The following is a 21,804-nucleotide window of genomic DNA, read 5'->3' as shown; positions in this document are numbered from 1 at the left end:
ATTATCGACTCACTCTCCGAGTCCTGCGTATGCAATTAATTGCCTCACAACACCTGCATCTAACGTTGGAGTCAACAAAGCACCCAGCAGACTTTCTCGTTTTGGTAGCACGTTGAGCGGGAAACTGCGGCCTGATGTACAATCTTCTTGCTTTACTTTTTCAGCCAATTTTTGAAGAATGTTCAGTCCTCTGTTGATAATCGACGCGTACACATGAGTTTCCGGGTCTGGTTGGCCACGTGCTTGTGGGTGTCGATGAGCAGCTGGTGGCATACGTTCTGTGCTAAGCAAACAACATAGACGTAGGAGATGAACAGCGAATCCATCCGCTGACTGCAGCCAAGATCGAGCAGTTGGCCCATCGGCGAGTTCGGTAAGAATCTCGCCAGCTAGCAAACCTTGCATGAGAAATATTTTGCGTGCATCCGCCAAAGGCAGAGGTTTTCGTGGTTGGTCCGGGATAGGGCAGATGGCCAAGGCAAAAGCGCGGGTCAGCAGCTCATTTTGGCTAGGGAAACTGTCACCACTGAAGATAGCTTTGTAGTACATCCGGTTCGGCTCATCCCTAGCAAGAAGTTTGGCTAGGCTGTCAATTGCTGTAGGTGTATATTTGTGAACAGAGGGGTTGTATGGTGTGAACGTCACTCCTTCCTGGGTAATAGTAGGTGCAGGCAAAGGCGCAAACGATAAAAGGAAATGTAGTAAACATATAGCTTCCTCTTTCCCAGAGATATACACTGCTTGAGCAACATTGCTAAGATAAGTAACAGCATCTTTCATGAAATCCAAATTATTTTGGTGGGTTCGTAATATCATACTGCGGGTGCCGAGGTAACGAATGATAGTGGTGAACATTTTAACAATCGGAGCACTTCCTAGGATACCAAAATTTGGTTCCGTGAAAGAGAAATTCCTTATGATACCAGTGATACAAAGTACCCTGTCAGCTGCACGATCCAATTCATAAGCGACACTACCAAACTCTGGGACGTCTAGAAGGGATGTCATTTCTACCCTACAACCACGAATGACGTCTTCGTAAGGCAGTAAGCTCATATCATCGGAAACCTCTGCTGCATTCTTAGCAAGGAATTCGACTTGTTCTTCAGCACAATCAACCAAGCTTTCCACAAGGTCATCACAGTTATCCAGAGGAATCTGAATATTTGGTTCAGAAGCAATAGTCGTCAAGGTATCCAAAGCCAGGCGCACCTCGGCGTGTATTCCCGATTTGATACTCATAGTCAATGCGTGTATATCTATGACACCCAGTTCTCCAAAAGAAGGGACATTAGGCCGCAGTTTCATTATGTCTTCCCCAATTGGATAGATTTCGTCTACCACGATGGGGCCATGCGCGGGAGTATCTGTTAAAACAGTTGCTTTAAATGTATCTCCAATGTGTTTTTTCACGGGCTGGGGTGGCGCAGTTTCGAGCCCAGGTGCGGTTTTGCTGGGAGTGACTGAAGGTTTAGCGGGCGTCGCAGATGGGGCAATTTGCGAGGACAGAGACTGATCAGCAGCGGATGCTGCAGCTTGCGGTTGTCGAGGGATATTTGGCCGTTGATGGTTCTGTGCATGGGGGAGTTGGGGCTGTTGAGCCTGCGGTGGCTGTTTGACTTGGCGAGGTTGTTGTGGTGTAGGAACGCCATTACTAGCAGTTGTTTGAACGGTGTTCGGTATTGACGCGCCAGCTTGGGGAGAAGATGTGAAATGCTGATTTTGTGATTCGAATTCAGATCCAGGTTTGATTGGGGACTGCTGGAACTGCATCATATTCGCATCTGCAGACTGTCTTTGCATAGAATTCTGTTGCATATTTTCCATTTGTTGTTTCTGGTGTGACGAAATGAGAGCTTGCTCGTAGCTTGCTAAATTTTTAGCATATATATCCCGAATTTCCACAGCTGCATTTGGATACTGCTGAGGTGCAAATTGAAGTGACTGGGCAATAGCAGGCCACATATTGCTCGCAGTAACCTTTTTAAAACCACCCATCTTCATAACTGAAGCGTATAACTGCATTAAATGTATAGCCCGGCCACTCACGTGCGGTGAAAGTTCCAACGGTTGATTACGCGTCATCATGAATTTCTGGAGAGTCTTCAGAAATACCTCAGGACTAGTTGGTTTTGGCATGTTTGGTTGCGACATGTTTTGTTGCATCTGTCGTAAGGCGGCCATCTGAGGATTTGCCATTGGATTCATGGCACTACCAGGACGTCCCGCCATAGCGGGATTGCCAGCTTGCTGCATCTGACGGGCTTGGTTCTGTAGTTGCATTTGGTATAGACGCTGGTTCTGAGCAGCCATAGCTTGTGCTGAGTATCCTTGCGACATATTGGCTAGATGGGCTTGCATTGGTGTAGGAGTGGCGTTCGAAGTCATCCCTGTAGATTGCGCAAACTGCGCAGGCATGCCCTGTGCATAAGCCTGGCCGGCCATGAACGCGTTGTTTTGCGGCGTGTTGACACGACTTCCTTGGTCAGACTGGGGCGGGGAGATTTGATTCCCGACAGGAGGGCCGGCCGGAGAAAATGGACTAGGCGAAGCTGTCTGTACCCGTTGCACGCCATGCTGGTCAAAGTCTTGTAGGCTAGGGGACTGCGTGGTGTTTACAGAGACTCTTTGTTGCTGGAGATGTTGATACGGGGTTGAAGGATGTGTAAACTGAGGGTTTCCATTTGTTGGTCCCTGGTAGCCTGCAAAGGGGACCTGGGGCGTCTGAGAACGCGACGACGGCAAGCCAGCTGGGGCTTGCCTGGGAGACATTGACATGCCATCTTCGGGTCGGGGTCGTTTTGACGGGATGACTTGGTTCAGGTTGTGGAAGCCAGGCGAGACATTGCGTGGGACGCCGTTTTGAAACATGCGCTGGAACTGGTTTGGATCCTGAGGTGTCGGCGATGGTTGTAGAAAAGCCATCGACGGATCGATGGTCGCATTATTGAATGCCCCATTGTCATGGTTGGGGATGCTCGAGGCGTCGGTCAGCCACGCATTCATGTCGTGTAGATCGACCAACCCATCTGTAGCACGAAATGATCAGTAAGTCATCAACAAATACACATGTGCCAATCACAGTCAGCAGCGCGCCGCGAATGCTGGATTGCCTGCCGGTAGAGATCTGTAAATAGTTCAGATGAAAGCGGAGTGATGCCACGTCTGAAAATGTTCTAGACGCGTCGCGAAAAAGGCTTGCAAGGGTATGACAGGGCAGGCAAAGCAGTGGGTATAGCGCGCGGAAACGAAGAGTTGGGGCTATGCGACTAGAAAATAGCATTTGCAGAGATGCTCAGAAAGAAGCATACGTACCGACGAGGTTGGCTAGCTGTGGTGGCGTGGTGCAAAGAGCGCTGTGGTTGAGTCGGGGTTCCGAAAATAGCGCTTGTGGTGTGAAGGCGACAAGTTGCAAGCGTCCTCGACGGAACTGGACAGGTCACGGGACCTAGGTGCCGCAGACAGACTGGAGGCAGGTTAGTCTCTCAAGATCATAATAATAGGGTTAACATGGAATCCGATTGCGATATTAATTATTATAATAATGAGAATCATAATAATCATAATAACAATGCTGGGCAGGATGTTAATTCGCGTAGTGCTGATGGAATGAATCAAATAACGATGGGCCAGCCAGTCAGTGCGTGGCGGGCCCTTGGATTCAGAAGAGTGGGAAGGACCAGTGGTACGCATGTCAAGAGAACAACACAAATCAGGGCTACGGGAGTATACGTACCTGGAACAAAAAAGAACGGGCGCTGTCAGAGGCTCTTTTTGGGAAGGGCAGAAGTGGAGGCGCAGGAATGGGACAGGAATAATAAGGGGTCTGATGAGAGTCGGTCGGGGTGACGACCGCGGTGCGTGTGTCTGGACGGGGGTGGGCAGGAATTATTTCGGGCACAGCACAGGCAAAAGGAAAGGAAGCAAAAGCAGAAGCGGGGGAGCGATCAGACAAGCACCGCAGGCAGCGAACAGCGTCTAGCCTTTGTCAGAGGGAGGAGAGCAGACAAATTAGTGAACAACAGTAGTCGAGGCTGGTCAGTGGTTTCACGGGCAGAACCAGAGCAGAGAACGGCGAGAACGGGTTACGGAACATGAAAGGAGGGAAAGAACGCGGCGCTGCCAGCCAAGCTCCTCAGGCAGCACTCGGCCTTGGCGCCGCTGCCCTAGGCCTATCCGGGCCGCAACCGGAACGGGCTGCCATTGGCCCGTCGCCTGCATATGGTGCCTGCCGTCATTATTCTATCTGTCGTCTTTCTTTGTACACAGTGCACACAGGAGAAGACCGATGCCAGAAATTGAAAATGCGCGATGGGATGCTTATCGTCAGTATGGTTGGTACCATAGGTTATATGTCGGGGGCAAGCTTCGACAGACCATCCTCCCTAGCTGCCTGTTGTTGGCGGCGTGGAACCGAGTCAAATAGTGGCACAGCATCGTCAGGTCTGTTCGAGATGGCAGACAGCACGAGGTACGAGTTGAGCGAATTCGCTTCTGGGTGTCAAAGCATCATGGCCAGAGAAGCCTGAAACTCGACTTCAAGTTGACTCAGAGGGACAAAAAACCCGCAGAGAGGGGTGTATCTGACCTATATATAATGTCTGGTGATCTCCGGGCGATCCATGGGCAGGTGCTAGTCTCATTACGACTGTAACTTGCTGCACGATTGACCACTACTAATTAATTTCTTATGGTTATGACATCGAGTCGGTTCGTCTCTGACGGCTCCGAGGCCTCTAGCCGTTTAATAACACATCTCCCAGTGCCACGGCCTGAGCTTGTCCCACTCGCCTCTGTTACTGATTGGGCTACCCTCTAATTTCCAATCTCCATAGTCCATACACATCCACGTCCACCGGTCGCACCACCAGCCAATCATTCGCATGGTGACGATGATTTCGTGGTCATATGCATGGACGTTTTCAAAATTGTAAGTCATAAAGACGCAAAATTATGAATCGGTCGCTTTGCTCTTACGTAGCTGCAGATCTGGCTGTGTTTTCCTCCATCGTAGGTAAAGTCCTAGTGTTCTGCAAGGAAGGACCGAAAACTTGGATTTGAAGATTGAAAATATAGACAAAGCTCTAAATCCTGATCAATGACCTGGACTACCAAATCACCCTCACCTGTAAAGTTAAACTGGCTGCTCTTTCTGATTCGTCGTGGGTCTCATCTAACTGTCACGTGACGCGCCTATTATCGTAGGTGATGACAGTGCTTGGATAGCTCCTGCCGTACAAGAAGCTTCCAGCACGCTCCCCATCTGCCAACCCCGTCATCCCGTCTTCTTTCTGAATCAAAATTTGCTGATAGGAATCCTGGAAACCATTGAATATACTCTACGATTCGATATTTCAATCGTCGTTCATCATGGCCGATGTTGCCGTTGAAAATCCAGCAAACAGCGTAGCGCCGCACAGGCGACCAACTCCTGCAGACTCAGTGCCCATCATCGACTCGCTTGAGGGAACTGGAAACGATGGCGGCGATGAATACGTTACCCTAAAGCGCTTCCAGAGATACATGGAGTATGTCCACGCTCTTCTCAAAGGTGCCTTGTTACTGACCCCGGGTGCCATGTAGATACCTGCAACTTCAAGAAGAGTACATCAAAGATGAGCAGAGGTAAGGCTCTTGATATTTCGATACGTAATGCTGTTCTGCGGTGCTAATCGGGCCCTTCCTATATGCAGGAGTTTGAAAAGAGAGCTGGTTCGAGCTCAAGAGGAAATCAAAAGAATACAGAGTGTTCCGTTGGTTATCGGGCAATTCATGGAAGCTATAGATCAAAAGTATGCTTTCCAACCTAAGGCTACCATTTAACGCCTCAATTCTAATTAATTCGTCGCTATAGCACGGGTATTGTACAGTCATCTACTGGGTCGAATTATGTTGTACGGATTCTTTCCACCCTCGATCGGGAGAAACTGAAACCTTCGTCGTCCGTTGCACTCCATCGTCACTCCAACTCCCTCGTCGATATTCTTCCTCCGGAAGCAGACTCATCTATTGCTATGCTTGGTGCACACGAGAAGCCTGACGTTACCTATGCCGATGTGGGTGGGTTGGATATGCAGAAGCAGGAGATTCGGGAAGCTGTGGAATTACCTTTAACCCAGCAAGATCTTTACAAACAAATCGGTTCGTTCGACTGTGGTCATTCTGAATACCTAGATGCCTAACAAAGACTACAGGTATCGACCCCCCACGTGGTGTTTTGTTGTACGGACCTCCAGGTACTGGAAAGACGATGTTAGTGAAGGCTGTGGCTAATAGTACAACTGCCAACTTCATCCGTGTGGTCGGTTCGGAGTTCGTGCAAAAATATCTGGGAGAGGGCCCTCGTATGGTCCGAGACGTCTTTCGCATGGCCCGTGAAAATTCACCGGCCATCATCTTCATCGATGAAATCGACGCTATCGCGACTAAACGATTTGATGCCCAAACAGGCGCCGACCGTGAAGTGCAGCGTATCCTGCTGGAACTTCTCAACCAGATGGATGGTTTCGACCAGGGAAGCAACGTGAAGGTGATCATGGCGACGAACCGAGCAGATACATTAGACCCTGCTTTGCTACGACCTGGTCGTCTCGACCGAAAGATCGAGTTCCCCTCGCTTCGTGATCGTCGTGAGCGTCGGCTCATTTTCACAACCATCGCCTCCAAGATGTCTCTGTCACCAGAAGTGGACTTGGATTCACTCATTGTGCGGAATGAGCCCCTCTCCGGTGCCGTCATTGCAGCCATCATGCAAGAAGCCGGTCTGCGTGCAGTCCGCAAGAATCGCTACAACATCATCCAATCTGACTTGGAGGATGCTTACTCGAGTCAAGTCAAGACTAGCCAGGAAGCCGACAAGTATGTTCTTCTTTCCTAAATTTTCAAGTTATATTGTTGCAACTCTTATAAGCTTCATTATTGATCTCACACACTGACTTTACGCGTCTACAGGTTTGATTTCTACCGGTAAAGGTAGAGACCGATTGACTGTTTTGATTTGTAATGTATCGCAACATGAGCACATCAAGGGTGTGCGAGATTATGTATACTAAGAAATACATTACTTATTGCCAATCAAATCACATAATATAACCTTTACCAAAACCTACATCAGGTGTTCTCCGTCATCTAGTGCGAATAGAATAGGACCTACTTAATGCTAGAAGAACATAGCGTACACTTGCTAATTTCACATTCATTGATATCTCAATACGTCATACTAACTCTGGATGTCGCAACTGCAATATCGTTAATATGTTCTAGTAGGGTGACTAAGGTTTGGGTATAGCACTACAAGAGTGGATTGGATAATAAAAGAAATTTCAGAGTAGATAGGTCTAGAAATGGTCTTGATTGCTTTGAAGGTAAATATATTAAGAAAATCTAAGCTGATAACGTGGTCAAAGTAGAACTCTGATGGGTGTAATAAGAGTGTTATTATGCTATTTACTCATATTATATCTTATCAAGAGACTCTATCAATTATTGATTATATGGCTGATTAAAGGCAACAGTTAGTGGTTTTAATTTTGAACTTTGCTGTTCCAAATTAGAAGCCGCATAAGGTGGTAGCTGGACGATGTATTTGTTTGAGTACGCGTTCAAACCTTCACGCGGTGTCCAGCGTTACTGTTCAAGGAATAAGTCAAGATGAGCTAGCTTATGAAGCAAAACAGGCAACGTCAGAGTCAGCCGGCAGGAGGTGGGGTTTATACGACATCCCAGGAGTTCCGGGCCAATCAGCGGCTGCCGTGCTGCCCCTGCCTGGCCAAGTCACGAGCGCGCCGAATCCAGCACCGCCCAGCCTATCCCGGCCTAGTCTCGGCCCGCTTTGCTCCAGCAACCACCGCATCATCGTCATCACCTGCCTTGCCTTAGTCTCGCATCCATCCGTAGTCACCTCCTCTCTCGTTCTGTTATCATTCGAGTCCTCATTCATCTCCTCAAATCACGCATCTTGCTTTCCCATCGTTGTTTCGTTCTCCTTTCTTGATAATACTCGTTCGGTGCGGTCAATCATGAAGACTACTACCGTGCTTGCAGCCGCCGCGCTGCTGGGCTCTGCCTCAGCCAAGGTGCACAAACTCAAGCTGGACAAAGTGCCGCTTAGCGAGCAATTTGTATGTCCATATCCTGGCTCTCGCCGGACCCGTCCTGGCCGCTAACGAGATTGTAGGAAAAGCGCAACCTAAATGACCATGTACAGTCTCTAGGCCAGAAGTACATGGGCATCCGTCCCACGCACCGCGAGGATATGTACCAAGACACTTCCATCAAACCTGAAGGCGGCCATGACGTGCTGGTGGATAACTTTTTGAATGCCCAATGTATGTGACACATCGACTGATACTGAGCCTGTGGTTAATCTAACTGATGTTGCCGGGCAGACTACTCAGAGATTACCATCGGCACACCTCCCCAGAGCTTCAAGGTCGTCCTCGACACCGGTAGCTCCAATTTGTGGGTCCCGTCATCCTCTTGTAGCTCGATTGCTTGCTATTTGCACAGCAAGTACGACTCCTCAGCCTCGTCTACTTACAAGAAGAACGGCTCTGAATTCGCTATCCAGTACGGTTCTGGCAGCCTGGAGGGCTTTGTATCACATGATGTTGTCTCGATTGGCGACCTGAAAATCAAGGACCAGGATTTCGCCGAGGCCACTAACGAGCCTGGCTTGGCGTTCGCCTTTGGCCGCTTCGATGGCATCCTTGGTCTCGGTTTTGATACCATCTCCGTCAACAAGATTGTCCCACCCTTTTACAATTTGCTAAATCAGAAGGCTCTTGACGAGCCTGTCTTTGCCTTCTACCTTGGTGATTCCACCAAGGATGGCGATGATTCAGAAGCTACCTTCGGTGGTGTGGACAAGAGCCACTACACTGGAGAGCTAGTTAAGATTCCTCTGCGGCGCAAGGCCTACTGGGAGGTGGACTTTGATGCTATTGCTTTTGGTGACAATGTGGCCGAGCTTGAGAATACCGGTGTAATCTTGGACACCGGCACTTCTTTGATTGCCCTTCCCTCTACTCTTGCTGAGCTTCTGTAAGTTTCGCATTAACGTTATCTATATTTTTCAATAGCTAACCCTTGCGATAGGAACAAGGAAATTGGCGCCAAAAAGTCATGGAACGGTCAGTACACTGTTGACTGCGAAAAGCGCGCCTCTTTGCCTGATCTTACTGTCACCTTGACTGGTCACAACTTCTCCATCACCGCATACGATTACATCTTGGAAGTTCAAGGTTCCTGCATCAGCGCCTTTATGGGCATGGACTTCCCCGAACCCGTTGGCCCTCTCGCCATTCTCGGAGACGCTTTCCTCCGCAAGTGGTATAGTGTTTATGACCTGGGCAAAGGCGAGGTAGGTCTTGCCAAGGCCAAGTAAGTGATGGAGATAGCACGATACCCGAAGTGTGGATGGTCGCATTAGAGAGTCGCAATTTGAATGGTCCATATTGTCTCTTGACAGAGCAGACAGTTTACAGGGATCAACCTGTGTCACCCTAGCTTTCTTTAGTGTCTTCTACGTATTGCTGTTTTACTGTGGCAAGGTCTCTACTACCATGTAGAATATATTATTATAAACGATCCACCGAGAATGCACTATATATATTGACATTTCATCTACGATTATTATTTCTGTATTCACAAATGTAATTAACAGCAACATTAGTACATGTACACATGTGGTGTGGTGCAATGCAGCCAAGTTCTGGAGGGAGCAGACTGAGCAGGCAGTGAACTGTGAGAGGTTCGGCCGGGCTACCGTCTCCACCCGCCCGCGCTAAGGCGATTGTCTCGACTGCCCACTCTATAAGCTTCAAATGACTGACTGTCCCATGCCTACCGCCACTGTTTATCTCTATTTTCGCCGACCAATCTGCAGCCTAAAACCTCACTGGTTTTTCATTCGCAATACCCAGTATTACTACAAACTATCCTATCTTTGTATTGTGCAGGTAGAAGAACTACGTCAGCGTCTCGTCCGCATCTGCCTGTCACGACAATTGGTGGATATTCCCACGCGCACGCGAGACCCATCGAGAGCTGCTTTCACAACTTTCGCCCCAGAATATCCTCAGTCGCAGCAATATCTACAAACCCTCTACTTTCCTCTTGCGCCCCGCTTCCTGATATTGCACGTTCAGCCAGGCGCGTGAGTTGTGCATCATCATTACTGATGACAGGCAAAGCTCAGAAGTAAATTCGCATCAACCGCGATTGAATCTTGGTTAGTCTTGGTTTCTTGAACAGCGCCGTCCTGGTGCCATGGCCCAGTGATATTGCCTTCTCTTCGCGACGAGCAATTATCAAGAAAAATTTTCACAAACAAAGCCGAGGGGGGACTCTTGGTGGTTGAGTGTAGAGCATGCTTTTGCAATTACCGCCCACGCTTCATTACCCGATCACCGTGACATCGCTGCTAAAGCGACCGGGCGATTTGGTTGAGCGGGGTGATCATTTATTCTGGTATGTCTACAAGACTACGGTTATCGAAGGGGACGGGCTCGGCAATGACGTCGAGGTTGAGAAGGAGTTCCCGATCAAATTCGAATCGAATGTCGATGGGGAGATAGTAAGGTGGAAGATTTCCAAAGGAGATATTATCGATGAGCCGTAAGTGATCAACAGGAAGAAGTGGTCTGTCGATTGCTAAATGAGTCAGTGTCAATGTACTCGAAATTGACGAGCCATGCGCCCACGAAGTTCAGTTTGGGGGGATGTGTGCAGAATGCGGGAAAGATATGACTGCGTAAGATGTCGCTGTTAAATTATCCTGCTCATTACTAACGGCTCGTTATATGTCTACGCAGTGCGACGTATAATACCGATGTTATGGACTCTATGCGTGCGCCGATTCAGATGACTCACGACAATACAGCGCTGACAGTCAGTCAAAGAGAAGCAACGCGAGTAGAAGAGGATGCAAAACGTCGACTTTTGGCTTCAAGACGCCTGTCCTTAGTAGTCGACCTGGATCAAACGATTATACATGCTACGGTGGACCCGACTGTAGGAGAGTGGAAGGAAGACAAGAACAACCCTAATCATGGCGCTGTCAAAGACGTTCGCGCTTTTCAGTTGACGGATGATGGGCCCGGGATGCGAGGCTGTTGGTATTATATCAAGCTCCGACCCGGCCTGGAGAGTTTCCTACAGAATATTTCTGAAATTTATGAGCTGCACATCTACACCATGGGTACGAGGGCATACGCACAAAATATCGCGAACATTATCGACCCTGAGCGAAAACTGTTTGGCGACCGAATTCTCAGTCGTGACGAGAGCGGTAGTTTGACTGCAAAAAATCTACAGCGCCTTTTCCCGGTTGACACTAAGATGGTCGTTATCATCGATGACAGAGGCGACGTTTGGAAATGGAACCCCAACTTGATTAAAGTGTCACCTTATGACTTTTTTGTCGGTATTGGAGATATCAATTCGAGCTTTTTGCCTAAAAAACAAGACTTAACGCCTGGCCCGGCTACGAAGGCTAAGCGCGAAAAGCCTCATCAACCACCTTCCACAGAACATCATGTAAATGGATTGACCCAAGCCAAAGACGGCGAGAATGAGGTGTCGGCACTGGAGCAACTTGTTACTATGGGCGGAGGAGATAACCCAGCAATGCTTCAGGAACAAACTACACAACAAGAAGAAACCATTATGCATCAAGTAGAGGATCGGCCATTGCTGCAAAAGCAAAAGGAACTGGATGCAGAAGATGATGCCTCTGAGTCACAAGCAGGTGCTGACAGTGAGTCATCATTTTCGAGTGTGGATGACACCCAGGAGTCGCAACGACCAAGGCATCATCTGCTCGAAGACCGCGACACCGAATTATTTCACCTGCAAGACAGATTGGAGAGGGTGCATCGGGAATTTTTCGAAGAGTATGATCGTCGCCGCAATAAGGCTGTTGGAGGAAGAGTTTCTGCTCTGCGGGGGGACAGAATCCCTAGGGATAAAGATGTTGACTTGAAACTATTGCCTGACATCAAAATAGTCATGCCACAGATCAAACGTAAGGTTCTTGGAGGTGTTGTCATAGTGTTTTCCGGCGTGTTACCGTTAGGAACTGATACACAGAATGCCGATATCTCTCTATGGGCTAAAAGTTTTGGAGCCGTCATCTCAACTAGGATTGGGTCCAGAACAACACACCTGGTGGCTGGGCGAAACCGCACAGCCAAGGTTCGCGAGGCGACAAGATACCTAAAGATTAAGATCGTCACAACGCAATGGTTATTGGATAGTCTGACACAATGGAAAAAGGTGGATGAGGAACCTTATTTGGTGCCAGTCCACCCAGAAGATCGTGGTGATCCTGTGCTGGGCAGTTCCCCCGGATCTAAACTGGAAAGCCCCTGGCTTTCTTCGTCAGAAGACGACACAGGTGTGTCACTCACAGATGATGAAGGTTAGATTATCAGCAGACGCGGTGACGGCCGATTTGATGAGACTGACTGTCTAGATATAGAAATTCCCAGGTCTTCCGGGACGAATGAATATTCACCAATTGGCTATGATGCAGACGAACAGGCAGCGGTACACGATGAGCTGAGGGAGTTCTTAGGTAGCGACAATGAAAGTGACACGGACGCAAGTGAAATCGAATCAGTAATGGGTGCTGAATCCAAGAAGCGCAAGCGAGAGGGCGGTGAGGATACCGATGACGGCGCCTCCGAGGGCACTGATTCTCGAGTTCCACAGCGTCTCAAGGTGTCTGGCGCTGGACGCAGCAGTAATTTGAAACAGACTATTAGTGCAGCCAGCGCTGGAGAAGGCGGGAATGAAGAGAAAGAGACATGGACGGGCAGTCAGCAGCGCGATGATGGCGACGATGATGCCAATGTGGACAATCCAGATGACGACGAGGACGAGTTGGAGCGAGAAATGCTCGCTGCTTTTGAAGACGGCGAATACGATGAATCTGGAGGTGATAATTAGTGATTCTTTCGACCTTTTCTATTTTGCATAGCGAGGCGTCTTGAGCAATATGCCGTGATGACATGGTACTTAGTTTCTGTTTAGCGTCCGACTATCTTCGTCTACATGTACTGCTGTACTGATAATAAGTGGATGGTGAATAAACAGATTATCAGATGTATAGTGGTCATATCATTAAATCAATCGATCTGTATTTACTATCTGAAACACATAACTATCATAGTATAAGTAGACATGATTCCGTCCTCCTTAATTGGAAAACTTCTCTGGGATGTGCTTCCTATTGAAATCATTAACTGCCGGCCACTTCTATTTATGCAGCTATAGGAATCAATACTAACCCTGTGGCCTTCTCGAAAAGGCTACGAGCAGTATCGGTGATCTTCTCGTTGGTGTCCCTCATTTTGGTGGGATCAACCTTGCCCTGGCCGAACTTCTTCTCAGCGGCATCAAGACCTAAGCAACATGTTAAAAAAATTGCCCAAACATGATAGTATATGTTGGAGATGTCAATGGAGTATACCTTTGTCGAGGTAATCCTCCTGGGTCTGATTTCCTTGTTGGTTGGAGCTCATGTTGGTGGTTTTGCTAACGACACTAACTGGTATGTAGAGGTTATGTTAAGATATGGTTAATTTGAAATTAAAGCAGGAAGAACACGCCAATTTATACTGCCCACCTCCCCCCTCGTGGCTACTAGTAGCTGGCAACAATCAACCCCTCAACGCAGCTAGATGATCTGGGCTTGAGGGCTTGGCTGCAACCACTCCTACGTCATCCGATCGGGCTTTGCCGAGAACAGCCTCGATTTGACATTGCTTCGCCACACCGATCTGCCTGCGTCCAGTGAGATGTGCCGCCAAGAGCAGTACTAACTTGCTTCTCAGTAATGGATCTCTCGAGCCCTAAACTAGTCGTTGCTATTAGCTGGATTGTAGATTCAATTTTGGGCAATCTGAAGGAGAAGAGGGGTACGAAAGTTTATTGCGCGCGACTATCATCGATGATTACGGCCGATTGTTATCCACTAGATGATAACAATATTGAATTCTAATAATTTACCCAAATACAAAGGCGATGTCTTAATAGATGTAATTGATAAATATATGTGTCTTTCATTTTCACCAAGCTATCCTCCTATCTTGGCTTTGTATATTCCCCTTTGGCTGGATCTACTTGCCTCCTTGTCGTAGGCACTAAGTTTAGGTATAAGGGGAAGATTGCACCAGCACTGATAGTAGTAGCCGTAAAAGTTGTTGCAGTCTTCATGTACTGTCCTGTTCCACGGAGTGAAATACTGTAAATAATTGGAGAGGCTCCGCCTTCAAAATAAAAACACCATCGAATCGTCGACGTCGAAACGCCATATCTAGATATAACCGAGATGTCTTCATACAGAGAACGCTGAAAACAATCATGCCCAAATAGGAAACGAGAAGGTTGAAACAGGTGTTTAAGAATGTCCATTGAACAAGGGCTGAAAGAAAACGAGCAATGGCGAAAAGTGAGAGAGCAAGTGAGATGTGTCTAATCGATTCCCAGAATTTCGATGGCAGTGCACTGGAATAGCAAATAATGAGTCAAATAGGCCGTGTCCGACGTGTAGGAAGAAACGGCAGGCGGTTGTGGCAAGTTTCTCTGTTGTTGCCAGCGCCTATTGCAGAGGCAAGAAAGTATACTACTCCCAATACACTTGGGCCGAAATTCAAACATCGATGCACATTCCAAAAGCTCGAAATAATTCATGCATAGGTATCATAAGTACTGAAAACATCACCAACGCCTGCATTGCATCATGATTACATTTTGCTTCAAAAAGATCACAATAAATTCCTATTAAGTGGCATCTCTATGCACTTGCCACGACATGACCATCATCCAAAAATAGAATATCGTATTGACCACCTCAAAGGCGAATGCGGCTTTCCAGCAGTTACCTAGAACAATATTTTAGTCAGTAAATATCCTTTGCCCTTTCTCTTTGTCGGCCAGAGGATATCCTACATATCGTGTTTTGTGTCAACCATGCCAGCGCCTCAACAGTATTGCCCGAGTACGGCATATTTGTCACGTAGTTTTGGCAATTCGAATTGACGTTCGCTTGACCGCCATACAATTGCAATGCCGTTTCGATCAATCCCGTCAACCACAACGAGAAAAGAATAAAACTGCCGATTATTATGATTCCGGGTAGCAGAAATCGTTGAGCAGCAAGGACCAGGATGGTTATGACGAATGCTACCCCAAGGGCTCCGACAGTGACCATGAACGGGAAAAGCCTGTATATTGGTTAAAATCCAGTGTCAGCTACCGTCTCACAGGCCTTTATCTAGCCAGCATTGAACTGGAAACATACCATGGGATGCCCAGGTTTAGTTGTGACTGAACGACCATAAACCATGCATATACTCCGAGACATGTTGCTGAGCCCACCAACACCGTGAGTAACCAAATGTTTAACTGTAGTTCGGGCCAGTGATAGCGCCTCCCAGCGGTTGGTCTGTAAGCGGGCATGCTGTCGGTTCAAGATGTATGGGTGCTGTTCCCAGCGAAGCAAAACGTCTTAGGCGAAAAAACCCGATGTCGAGGGTTTGCGATCAATCTGTAGATATGCGGGGGAAGGCGTCACCAAGTTGCACCGCCGGGACAACCAGGTATAGATTGAAGAAGATAAAAAAAAGAGCGCCAAAGGGCGCAATACCGCTAGAAGTCGGTCAATTTATCTTTTAAATCTCTTTTTCTGGCAATTTTTGGACCGTTGCTAGGCGTCGACTCTTTCAATCAGCGATAAACACGATTGCGATGCCATGTGACGATGGAACAGCCACGTCTTGTTCCCGCCCAGCGGATAGGTACCCAATTGATGGGCCTTCTTAACACGTCGATGCCGGCGAAGGTAGGATATATGGGAGAACAAATCCGAGGAGGTCTATACGCTTTTCATCTTATCGTCGGACATCGCAGGTGAGAAGCAGCTTGTTTACCCGATTATTATTTAGGCTAGTAGTAGCACCTTCCTTCTCAGCAACGCAGGGTGGGGCCGCCGGATCTGCTGCAGGCAGGGCTCTTATTGGTTGTCTCGAGGACTAAGCGGTACTAGCCAATCGTAGAAGTGCTAGTGGGGCAGGGTGACGAAATCGATAACAGAAAAAGTAATCACACAAGTCGGCAAATCTCTAATTTTTCCCTGTCTTTATACTCTTTCTTGTATGAGTGGACTTTGCCTCTACAAAAACCAAACAAAAAACCCACTTTCCCGCTTGGGCTCTGTTGTACAGCAATGCGAAACAAATGGCGGCCAGAATTCCGTCTGGGCTGCTGACTACGTCAGCAGCATATTGGATTATTATCTATTGGAAAGATGATATCAATTGATATAGATAACTTAAGATGTTTGGTATTTAGGATATAAAAATCGTCACTCTTTATGAGCAGTGCTCGTCAAGTGTTCTTCGGTCTTTGAAGTCCCGCAAGCCCCAAACAGCTCAATTGAATCATGAACGGAAATGAGCAAATATATTACAATAAAGTATCGCCGAGGGCACTGCGAACCAGCGAGCAGCCCGTGCGAATAGTCTCATTGGCGCCCATGGCCTCCAGGCTAGGGTTAACTTCCACCAGGTCCATAGCGATCAGGTTGCCCGTCTGGTGTACGCACTCGGCAATGAAGTCGCCTTCTCGGAGCGTAAGGCCTCCTCGGACAGGGGTGCCAGTGCTGGGGGCCCATTGCGGATCGAGGGCATCAACGTCAAAGGACAGGTGTATCGGTGTATCATTGCCAACGTGTGCAAGAGCCATCTCTACGACGCGGCCGATTCCATGCCTATTGTCAGGCTCATTAGCATTGCATACTGTATAGTTGAAGCCGAGTAAATAGACGTACCTGTCAATGTCATGCATGCTAAACGCTTTAATTCCATGCTCTTTAAGAATTCTCTTCTCTCCACGATCGACATCGCGCAAGCCGATGTATACCAATTTGTTGACGTTGACCAAGTGCTCCTTGCTCAGCCACCCGAAAATGTCTTTCTTTTCTTCCGTTGCAAGGGCTGTGAGGAACGCCACTGGCATACCATGGATGTTGCCGCTGGGGCTATCCTCGGGAAGGTTGATGTCTGCATGGGCATCGACCCAAATGACTGCCAACTCCCGTCCAAGGCGCTCACGGATTGCTTTTGCGGTGCCTGAGATTGTACCAATGGCAATCGAATGGTCACCTCCAAGAGTCAGGACCATCTTCCCTTCCTTGGCATGGTCGTACACCTGTTGACTGAGCTTCTCAGTGACCGCGCTCACTGCTCGCGGCTTTTTCATGCCTCTGTGGTCTGGATCGTTGGCGGGGATGATATCCGCGTAGTTATGGACGGCGTTGTCAAAGTGTACGTCATAGCCGAGGTCCTCGTGGAGTTGATCAAGGAGACCAGATTCAATGAGGGCCATGGGCGCTGCTTCGACGCCTTGCTTGCACTACAACATCATTAGCTGGTCGGTGCGATAAGATCATGAGTGTGACTTGATCCAACCTGGCCCCCAGAAAAGCCCACAGCAACTACTCCGAGGTCATTTGGCCGAGAGAGGAACCGCTGCTGGAAAGATGGAGGTGCTGTCATTTTGTTTCGAATTAATTGATTTGTTCGTGTATCACAAAGATTCGAAAAGAGCGTCAGTCTGAGGGAGAAAGAATGCGGGGAATGCGTAGTTGGAGCAAAGATAAGCGGAGAAGGCAGGAAACGTGGTGTTGGGGCGAGAGAAAATGTTGCAGGTCACAAAGAGGCTTTTCAAGCGATTTAAATACGCTGGGCTCCGAAGGAGACCCCATGCTTACCCACGGTGCGAAAATGAGTCCGCAAAGTCAGTCAGAGATCGGGTGCAGCTGCTTTTAACGGTTGGTTTGGGTCTGCTTCCCGCTGCCAACCGTTATCGGTCTGTAACATCCCCATCTTTCTTCCCCTAAGTACAGGTTGAACCGGTCTCGCGAATCGCGTGGAACTAAGGGGAAAAAATCTGCCATGTTGCCAAATTGCGCCCGATAATTCGCCTATTGAGAAGTGTCGCGGGGATATGCTTTTTTCCCGGTGTTTCGAAGCTTGGTGGTGTGTTATTTGCTTGGATTCTTCGCAGGGGGGGTATCATCAATCTATCTATATATACATGACTGTTCTATACCATGACCATGTCTCGCCTCAAATATACACGTGCGGGACATGCAGATTCCGATAATATGAAGCATCAAATATCTCAACCACCCAATATCAATTCTCGCAGAATATCCTCAGCTCGTTGTGCCTCAACACGACCCTTTTCGCCAGCCCGCATCATCTGTCCTACAAACCAACCAAGTTTTCCTAGTTGGTTCTTGTCTCGAATTTGTGCAACCATCTCGGGATTTGCCGATATTAATGGTTCTGCTAATGCAAGGTACTCGTCTCTGGACAACGGTCGTAAGAAGAGGTCCTCATCTTCAAGAAGGTTCTGAATAGGGCGCTTGTCTCCCTCGAAAACCATGGTTAGAACTTGCTTTGCAATCGGGCCGGTGATCCTTTTCCGTAGCAATTGGTCGATCAACTCTGCCAACGTGCGAGCCGGGACTAGGTCTGAGTCCCATCCGACGTCTGCCTTGGTGAGCATCCCTCCTAGCTCGTGCAACACCCAATTGGCCACTGTCCTACCGAGGGAGTTCTTAATGACCACTTCATGGCTTTGCTGGAGAGTTTGAAGAATATCAACGACATCTTGATAGTACTCCAAGCGTGCACCGCCGTCTAGCTCAACTAGCGGTTTTGCATCTGCTATAGAAAGTCCATACGACGGCCCTACTAGCGTATCCAAGAGCTGATCTGGCAAATCAGGCAGAGTATCGCTCAATGCCGATACGAGCTGGCTGTCAATGAACAAAGGTCCCAAATCAGGATCTGGCATATAGCGATAATCAACTTCTCCCTCCTTAGCACGTAGTCTGCGAGTTTCTGTGCTACCAATCGTCCAGCCCCTCGTTTCCCCTATAACTACACCGCCACTCTCAAGCAACGTAACTTGGCGATTTCGTTCTGCAATGATGGCATCTTCGACAGCCTTGAAGCTACTCAAGTTTTTGATTTCCGTACGCTGGCCCAACCCTCGTATGCCACTGTACTCTCCAAGCCCAGGTGCCGCGTCGCGTTTGCGAACGGAAATGTTAACGTCTGCCCGCAAGCCGCCCAATTCCATCCCGGTGGTCACGGCGCTTGTAGCCTGTAAGATTGATTGGACTTTTCTGACGCAGGCAGCAGCCGTTGCTGGAGAGTGAATCTGAGGCATGGTGATAATTTCAATCAGAGGATGAGAGACTCGATTGAAATCTAGGAGTTGTGCAGAAGGTGGGTATTCTTGGGATTTAGCGGTATCTTGTTCCAATTGCACTTGTTTGATGTTGATGCGGACCTTCTTCCCATCTTCAGGCGCAATGCCATCGTGCTCAAATAGATCGATGAATCCGTTTCGCGCAAATGGCTCTGTTCACTGATCAGCTCTTTTTCCTGTATTGTAACGGCGTGGGTTTGACGAACCGTAGTATTGCGTAATCTGATATCCAGCAGGCTGGTCTTGGTAAAAGTAATGCTTGCGGTCGAAACGGCTAACCGGCTGGATTTCGCAATTGAGGGCCATAGCCGCACGCAGCGCAGGTAGCAAGATCGGACTCTGGAACGCCTAAAAAATCGACACACATTAGACCTTGCTGTGTTTCGGGTAGAATTAAACATACCGGCTGCGAGCCAGGAAATGCCAGATCGAAAAGGGCGACGTTGGAATTTGGTTCTGCGGCCAGTTTCGTAGGAGCCTCTAAGCCATATGCGTTAGAATCTTTGCTACTATCGGTGAACCATCAAATAGAATGACGGACTTGAGAAGAGCTTTGTCTCTGCGTTTAATTGGGCATGTATTTCAATGCCAACGGTCAACTCCCATCCATCATGTTGGGGCGGTCGATTCGCTCCCTTTTTAAGACGGTTCTGCGTCTTCAGCGACTTGGCTTCATCTTTCAATTGCTTCCGCAGCGGTACGCGAAGGTTAGGTTGCTGGGTAGATCTGTCTGTGGTTACCGTGCGGCGGAACGCAGGCCAGTGGCGGATGAGATTGTGTTGTTGCTCACGCAAAGCCAGGAAGCACCCGCGAGGACCAGGTAAAAAAGGGGCCCGAGGAGACCATATTCGCAGCATGTGTGAGAAGTACCTGGATTGGCTGGAAATTTGCGATCGAGAAAACACAGCGCTGTATTGTTTGTTTCTCCAATGTCTTGCTTGACGGTGGTCCGGCAGGTGGCAGAATAGTTTCCAAGAGCAGCAGTGAGGGCGGTCTGCGTATTGCGATTACCGCAAGGTACCATAATGCGCCGCTCTATTGGCCAATTGCCTGTGGTATTTGTCTGACCGCATGCTGTTGTGTTTACTTGATCACAGAACCAGGCAATTACAACCCAGATCCTATCATCATCATGGTGGGAGCAGTTTAATTATGTCCATCATCGACATCGGAGTTCTTAATGGGCATTGGCCGATGCAACACCAAAGCACGCCACCCAAGCAACTTGAATCTGATGATAGGAAATGCCTTAAATTCGTATCACCATTGGCCACAAGCCTGCTCTTGTAGTCGTCTATCTTTATACTTTATGCGCTATCTGCACCTCAGCAATGGGTTGAAGTGCTTGGCGCCTTGATCCCGAGCCGCGTGCCAATGATAGTTGCATCATTATCGTTATGGCTAAACCACTGCGGAAGGACGACTGCAAAGAAGAAGACGACTATCGATAACAACATGACTAGCGGTCAGCCCACCACCGCGGGTGATTAGTTCCCCCGCCTGAGTGGAAGATCGACGTCCGCTAAGTTCCAGTTTATTGATTGTGGAGTCCAGACTACTGAGAGTATGGATGATGATGATGATGATGATGGTTCGTATGATTTTTGTCGTATCGTGCCGATACCAATGCTGAATGGTTACACAAGCATTCAGAACGCCCATAGCAGGGTATCATGACTCTGGGTTCTAAACTCAAAATACCAAAAGCAGATGCAGCAAACCCGGACGGGACCCGAAGAGTGTTCGTCAACAGCTTTCGGTTTAGGATCAGCAAATGTCCGGAATAATAACTCAGCAGCCTTTTTTATCATTTTCGGAGGACAACTGCATGGTGCACGCAAGGGGTCTCGCGCAGCGAGTGAAGGGTGGCCAGCACAGCAAGGCTTGCGTTCGTCTGCCGTTGTGATTCATCCACGCCCAAGTCCCACTCGCTAGCTAGTCCTAGGAGTCTTTCTAGCCGCGAAAGACAAATAAAGGGCAACAAATCAAGAGAAAGAAAAAAAAAAACAGAGAAGCAGACAAAAGGAGCATGATGCCCACTTCTTTGCCGAGGAATTCTTGCCCGTCACTTATTGATGAGTCGTCCTGCAGCACCGGAATCCGTGGGAATGCTGTTTTTCATTTCTTTTTTTATTTTACATTCGTCCCTTTCTTTCAATAATGGCAGAATTCTCCGGGTATCTTCTGCCACCAAGGAAATAAAAGCATCTTGGATCACTATGGGGGCCAGTCACACTTAAACTGTTTCAGAGTCGCAATCCCCAGACTTTGTCCGCCGTGCACCGAGGCACCAACATCGAAAGGGCGTGTCAGCAGAGCTTCCAGGCCTTCAGCACCGATCGGGCACGCACATTAATCTCTTTTCTATCATCTTGGACGTCATCTGGACCCCAACTCTGTACCTGGGGGCTGCTGGCCGAAACCCTACATCATTTCTATTGTTTAACTACGACGACAACTGTAAGGAGGTGGTCGACTAGTCTCAGCCCGGGTTTCTTATTGGCGAATGCTATT

At 48.3% G+C, this 21,804-nt stretch overlaps 8 protein-coding genes across 8 annotated transcripts; 3 read left to right on the top strand and 5 right to left on the bottom strand.

The window, feature by feature from the left end:
• Positions 1 to 9: 9 nt before the first annotated feature.
• On the bottom strand, positions 10 to 3,006 carry BGW36DRAFT_302378 (putative ARID/BRIGHT domain protein; the record flags this gene model as incomplete). The annotated part of the gene is made up of 1 exon (XM_046211775.1): positions 10 to 3,006. One exon carries the CDS (start codon positions 3,004 to 3,006, stop codon positions 10 to 12), a length of 2,997 nt encoding a protein of 998 aa, XP_046068524.1.
• A 2,232-nt stretch (positions 3,007 to 5,238) lies between these two features.
• BGW36DRAFT_384891 (putative proteasome regulatory particle subunit Rpt3) lies at positions 5,239 to 7,301 on the top strand. Its single transcript, XM_046216854.1, has 6 exons — positions 5,239 to 5,528; positions 5,584 to 5,625; positions 5,694 to 5,792; positions 5,855 to 6,141; positions 6,195 to 6,858; positions 6,952 to 7,301. Exons 1-6 carry the CDS (start codon positions 5,371 to 5,373, stop codon positions 6,968 to 6,970), a joined length of 1,269 nt encoding a protein of 422 aa, XP_046068523.1. The 5' UTR covers positions 5,239 to 5,370; the 3' UTR covers positions 6,971 to 7,301.
• A 594-nt stretch (positions 7,302 to 7,895) lies between these two features.
• Positions 7,896 to 9,623, top strand: BGW36DRAFT_384889 (aspartic endopeptidase Pep2). The gene is made up of 4 exons (XM_046216853.1): positions 7,896 to 8,120; positions 8,177 to 8,327; positions 8,388 to 9,042; positions 9,097 to 9,623. The coding sequence occupies exons 1-4, from the start codon at positions 8,019 to 8,021 to the stop codon at positions 9,383 to 9,385; spliced, it is 1,197 nt and encodes a 398-aa protein (XP_046068522.1). The 5' UTR covers positions 7,896 to 8,018; the 3' UTR covers positions 9,386 to 9,623.
• A 746-nt stretch (positions 9,624 to 10,369) lies between these two features.
• BGW36DRAFT_399473 (putative RNA polymerase II CTD phosphatase Fcp1) lies at positions 10,370 to 12,951 on the top strand (the record flags this gene model as incomplete). The annotated part of the gene is made up of 6 exons (XM_046218523.1): positions 10,370 to 10,617; positions 10,667 to 10,753; positions 10,815 to 12,399; positions 12,427 to 12,442; positions 12,476 to 12,745; positions 12,773 to 12,951. The coding sequence occupies 6 exons, from the start codon at positions 10,370 to 10,372 to the stop codon at positions 12,949 to 12,951; spliced, it is 2,385 nt and encodes a 794-aa protein (XP_046068521.1).
• Positions 12,952 to 13,200: 249 nt separating this feature from the next.
• On the bottom strand, positions 13,201 to 13,526 carry BGW36DRAFT_430402 (uncharacterized protein; the record flags this gene model as incomplete). The annotated part of the gene is made up of 3 exons (XM_046220839.1): positions 13,201 to 13,231; positions 13,293 to 13,407; positions 13,475 to 13,526. The coding sequence occupies 3 exons, from the start codon at positions 13,524 to 13,526 to the stop codon at positions 13,201 to 13,203; spliced, it is 198 nt and encodes a 65-aa protein (XP_046068520.1).
• A 1,261-nt stretch (positions 13,527 to 14,787) lies between these two features.
• BGW36DRAFT_399472 (uncharacterized protein) lies at positions 14,788 to 15,465 on the bottom strand (the record flags this gene model as incomplete). Its single annotated transcript, XM_046218522.1, has 3 exons — positions 14,788 to 14,888; positions 14,956 to 15,230; positions 15,308 to 15,465. 3 exons carry the CDS (start codon positions 15,463 to 15,465, stop codon positions 14,788 to 14,790), a joined length of 534 nt encoding a protein of 177 aa, XP_046068519.1.
• A 1,005-nt stretch (positions 15,466 to 16,470) lies between these two features.
• BGW36DRAFT_302805 (putative arginase) lies at positions 16,471 to 17,561 on the bottom strand (the record flags this gene model as incomplete). The annotated part of the gene is made up of 3 exons (XM_046211829.1): positions 16,471 to 16,774; positions 16,835 to 17,418; positions 17,475 to 17,561. 3 exons carry the CDS (start codon positions 17,559 to 17,561, stop codon positions 16,471 to 16,473), a joined length of 975 nt encoding a protein of 324 aa, XP_046068518.1.
• Positions 17,562 to 18,189: 628 nt separating this feature from the next.
• Positions 18,190 to 20,147, bottom strand: BGW36DRAFT_362198 (Glutamyl-tRNA amidotransferase subunit B, mitochondrial; the record flags this gene model as incomplete). The annotated part of the gene is made up of 4 exons (XM_046214350.1): positions 18,190 to 19,442; positions 19,497 to 19,638; positions 19,694 to 19,770; positions 19,832 to 20,147. The coding sequence occupies 4 exons, from the start codon at positions 20,145 to 20,147 to the stop codon at positions 18,190 to 18,192; spliced, it is 1,788 nt and encodes a 595-aa protein (XP_046068517.1).
• Positions 20,148 to 21,804: the final 1,657 nt, after the last annotated feature.

The sequence above is a fragment of the Talaromyces proteolyticus genome (assembly GCF_021365285.1).
Source record: "Talaromyces proteolyticus strain PMI_201 chromosome Unknown BGW36scaffold_10, whole genome shotgun sequence".
NCBI lineage: Eukaryota > Fungi > Ascomycota > Eurotiomycetes > Eurotiales > Trichocomaceae > Talaromyces > Talaromyces proteolyticus.
This window is presented reverse-complemented; position numbering and strand designations above follow the sequence as displayed.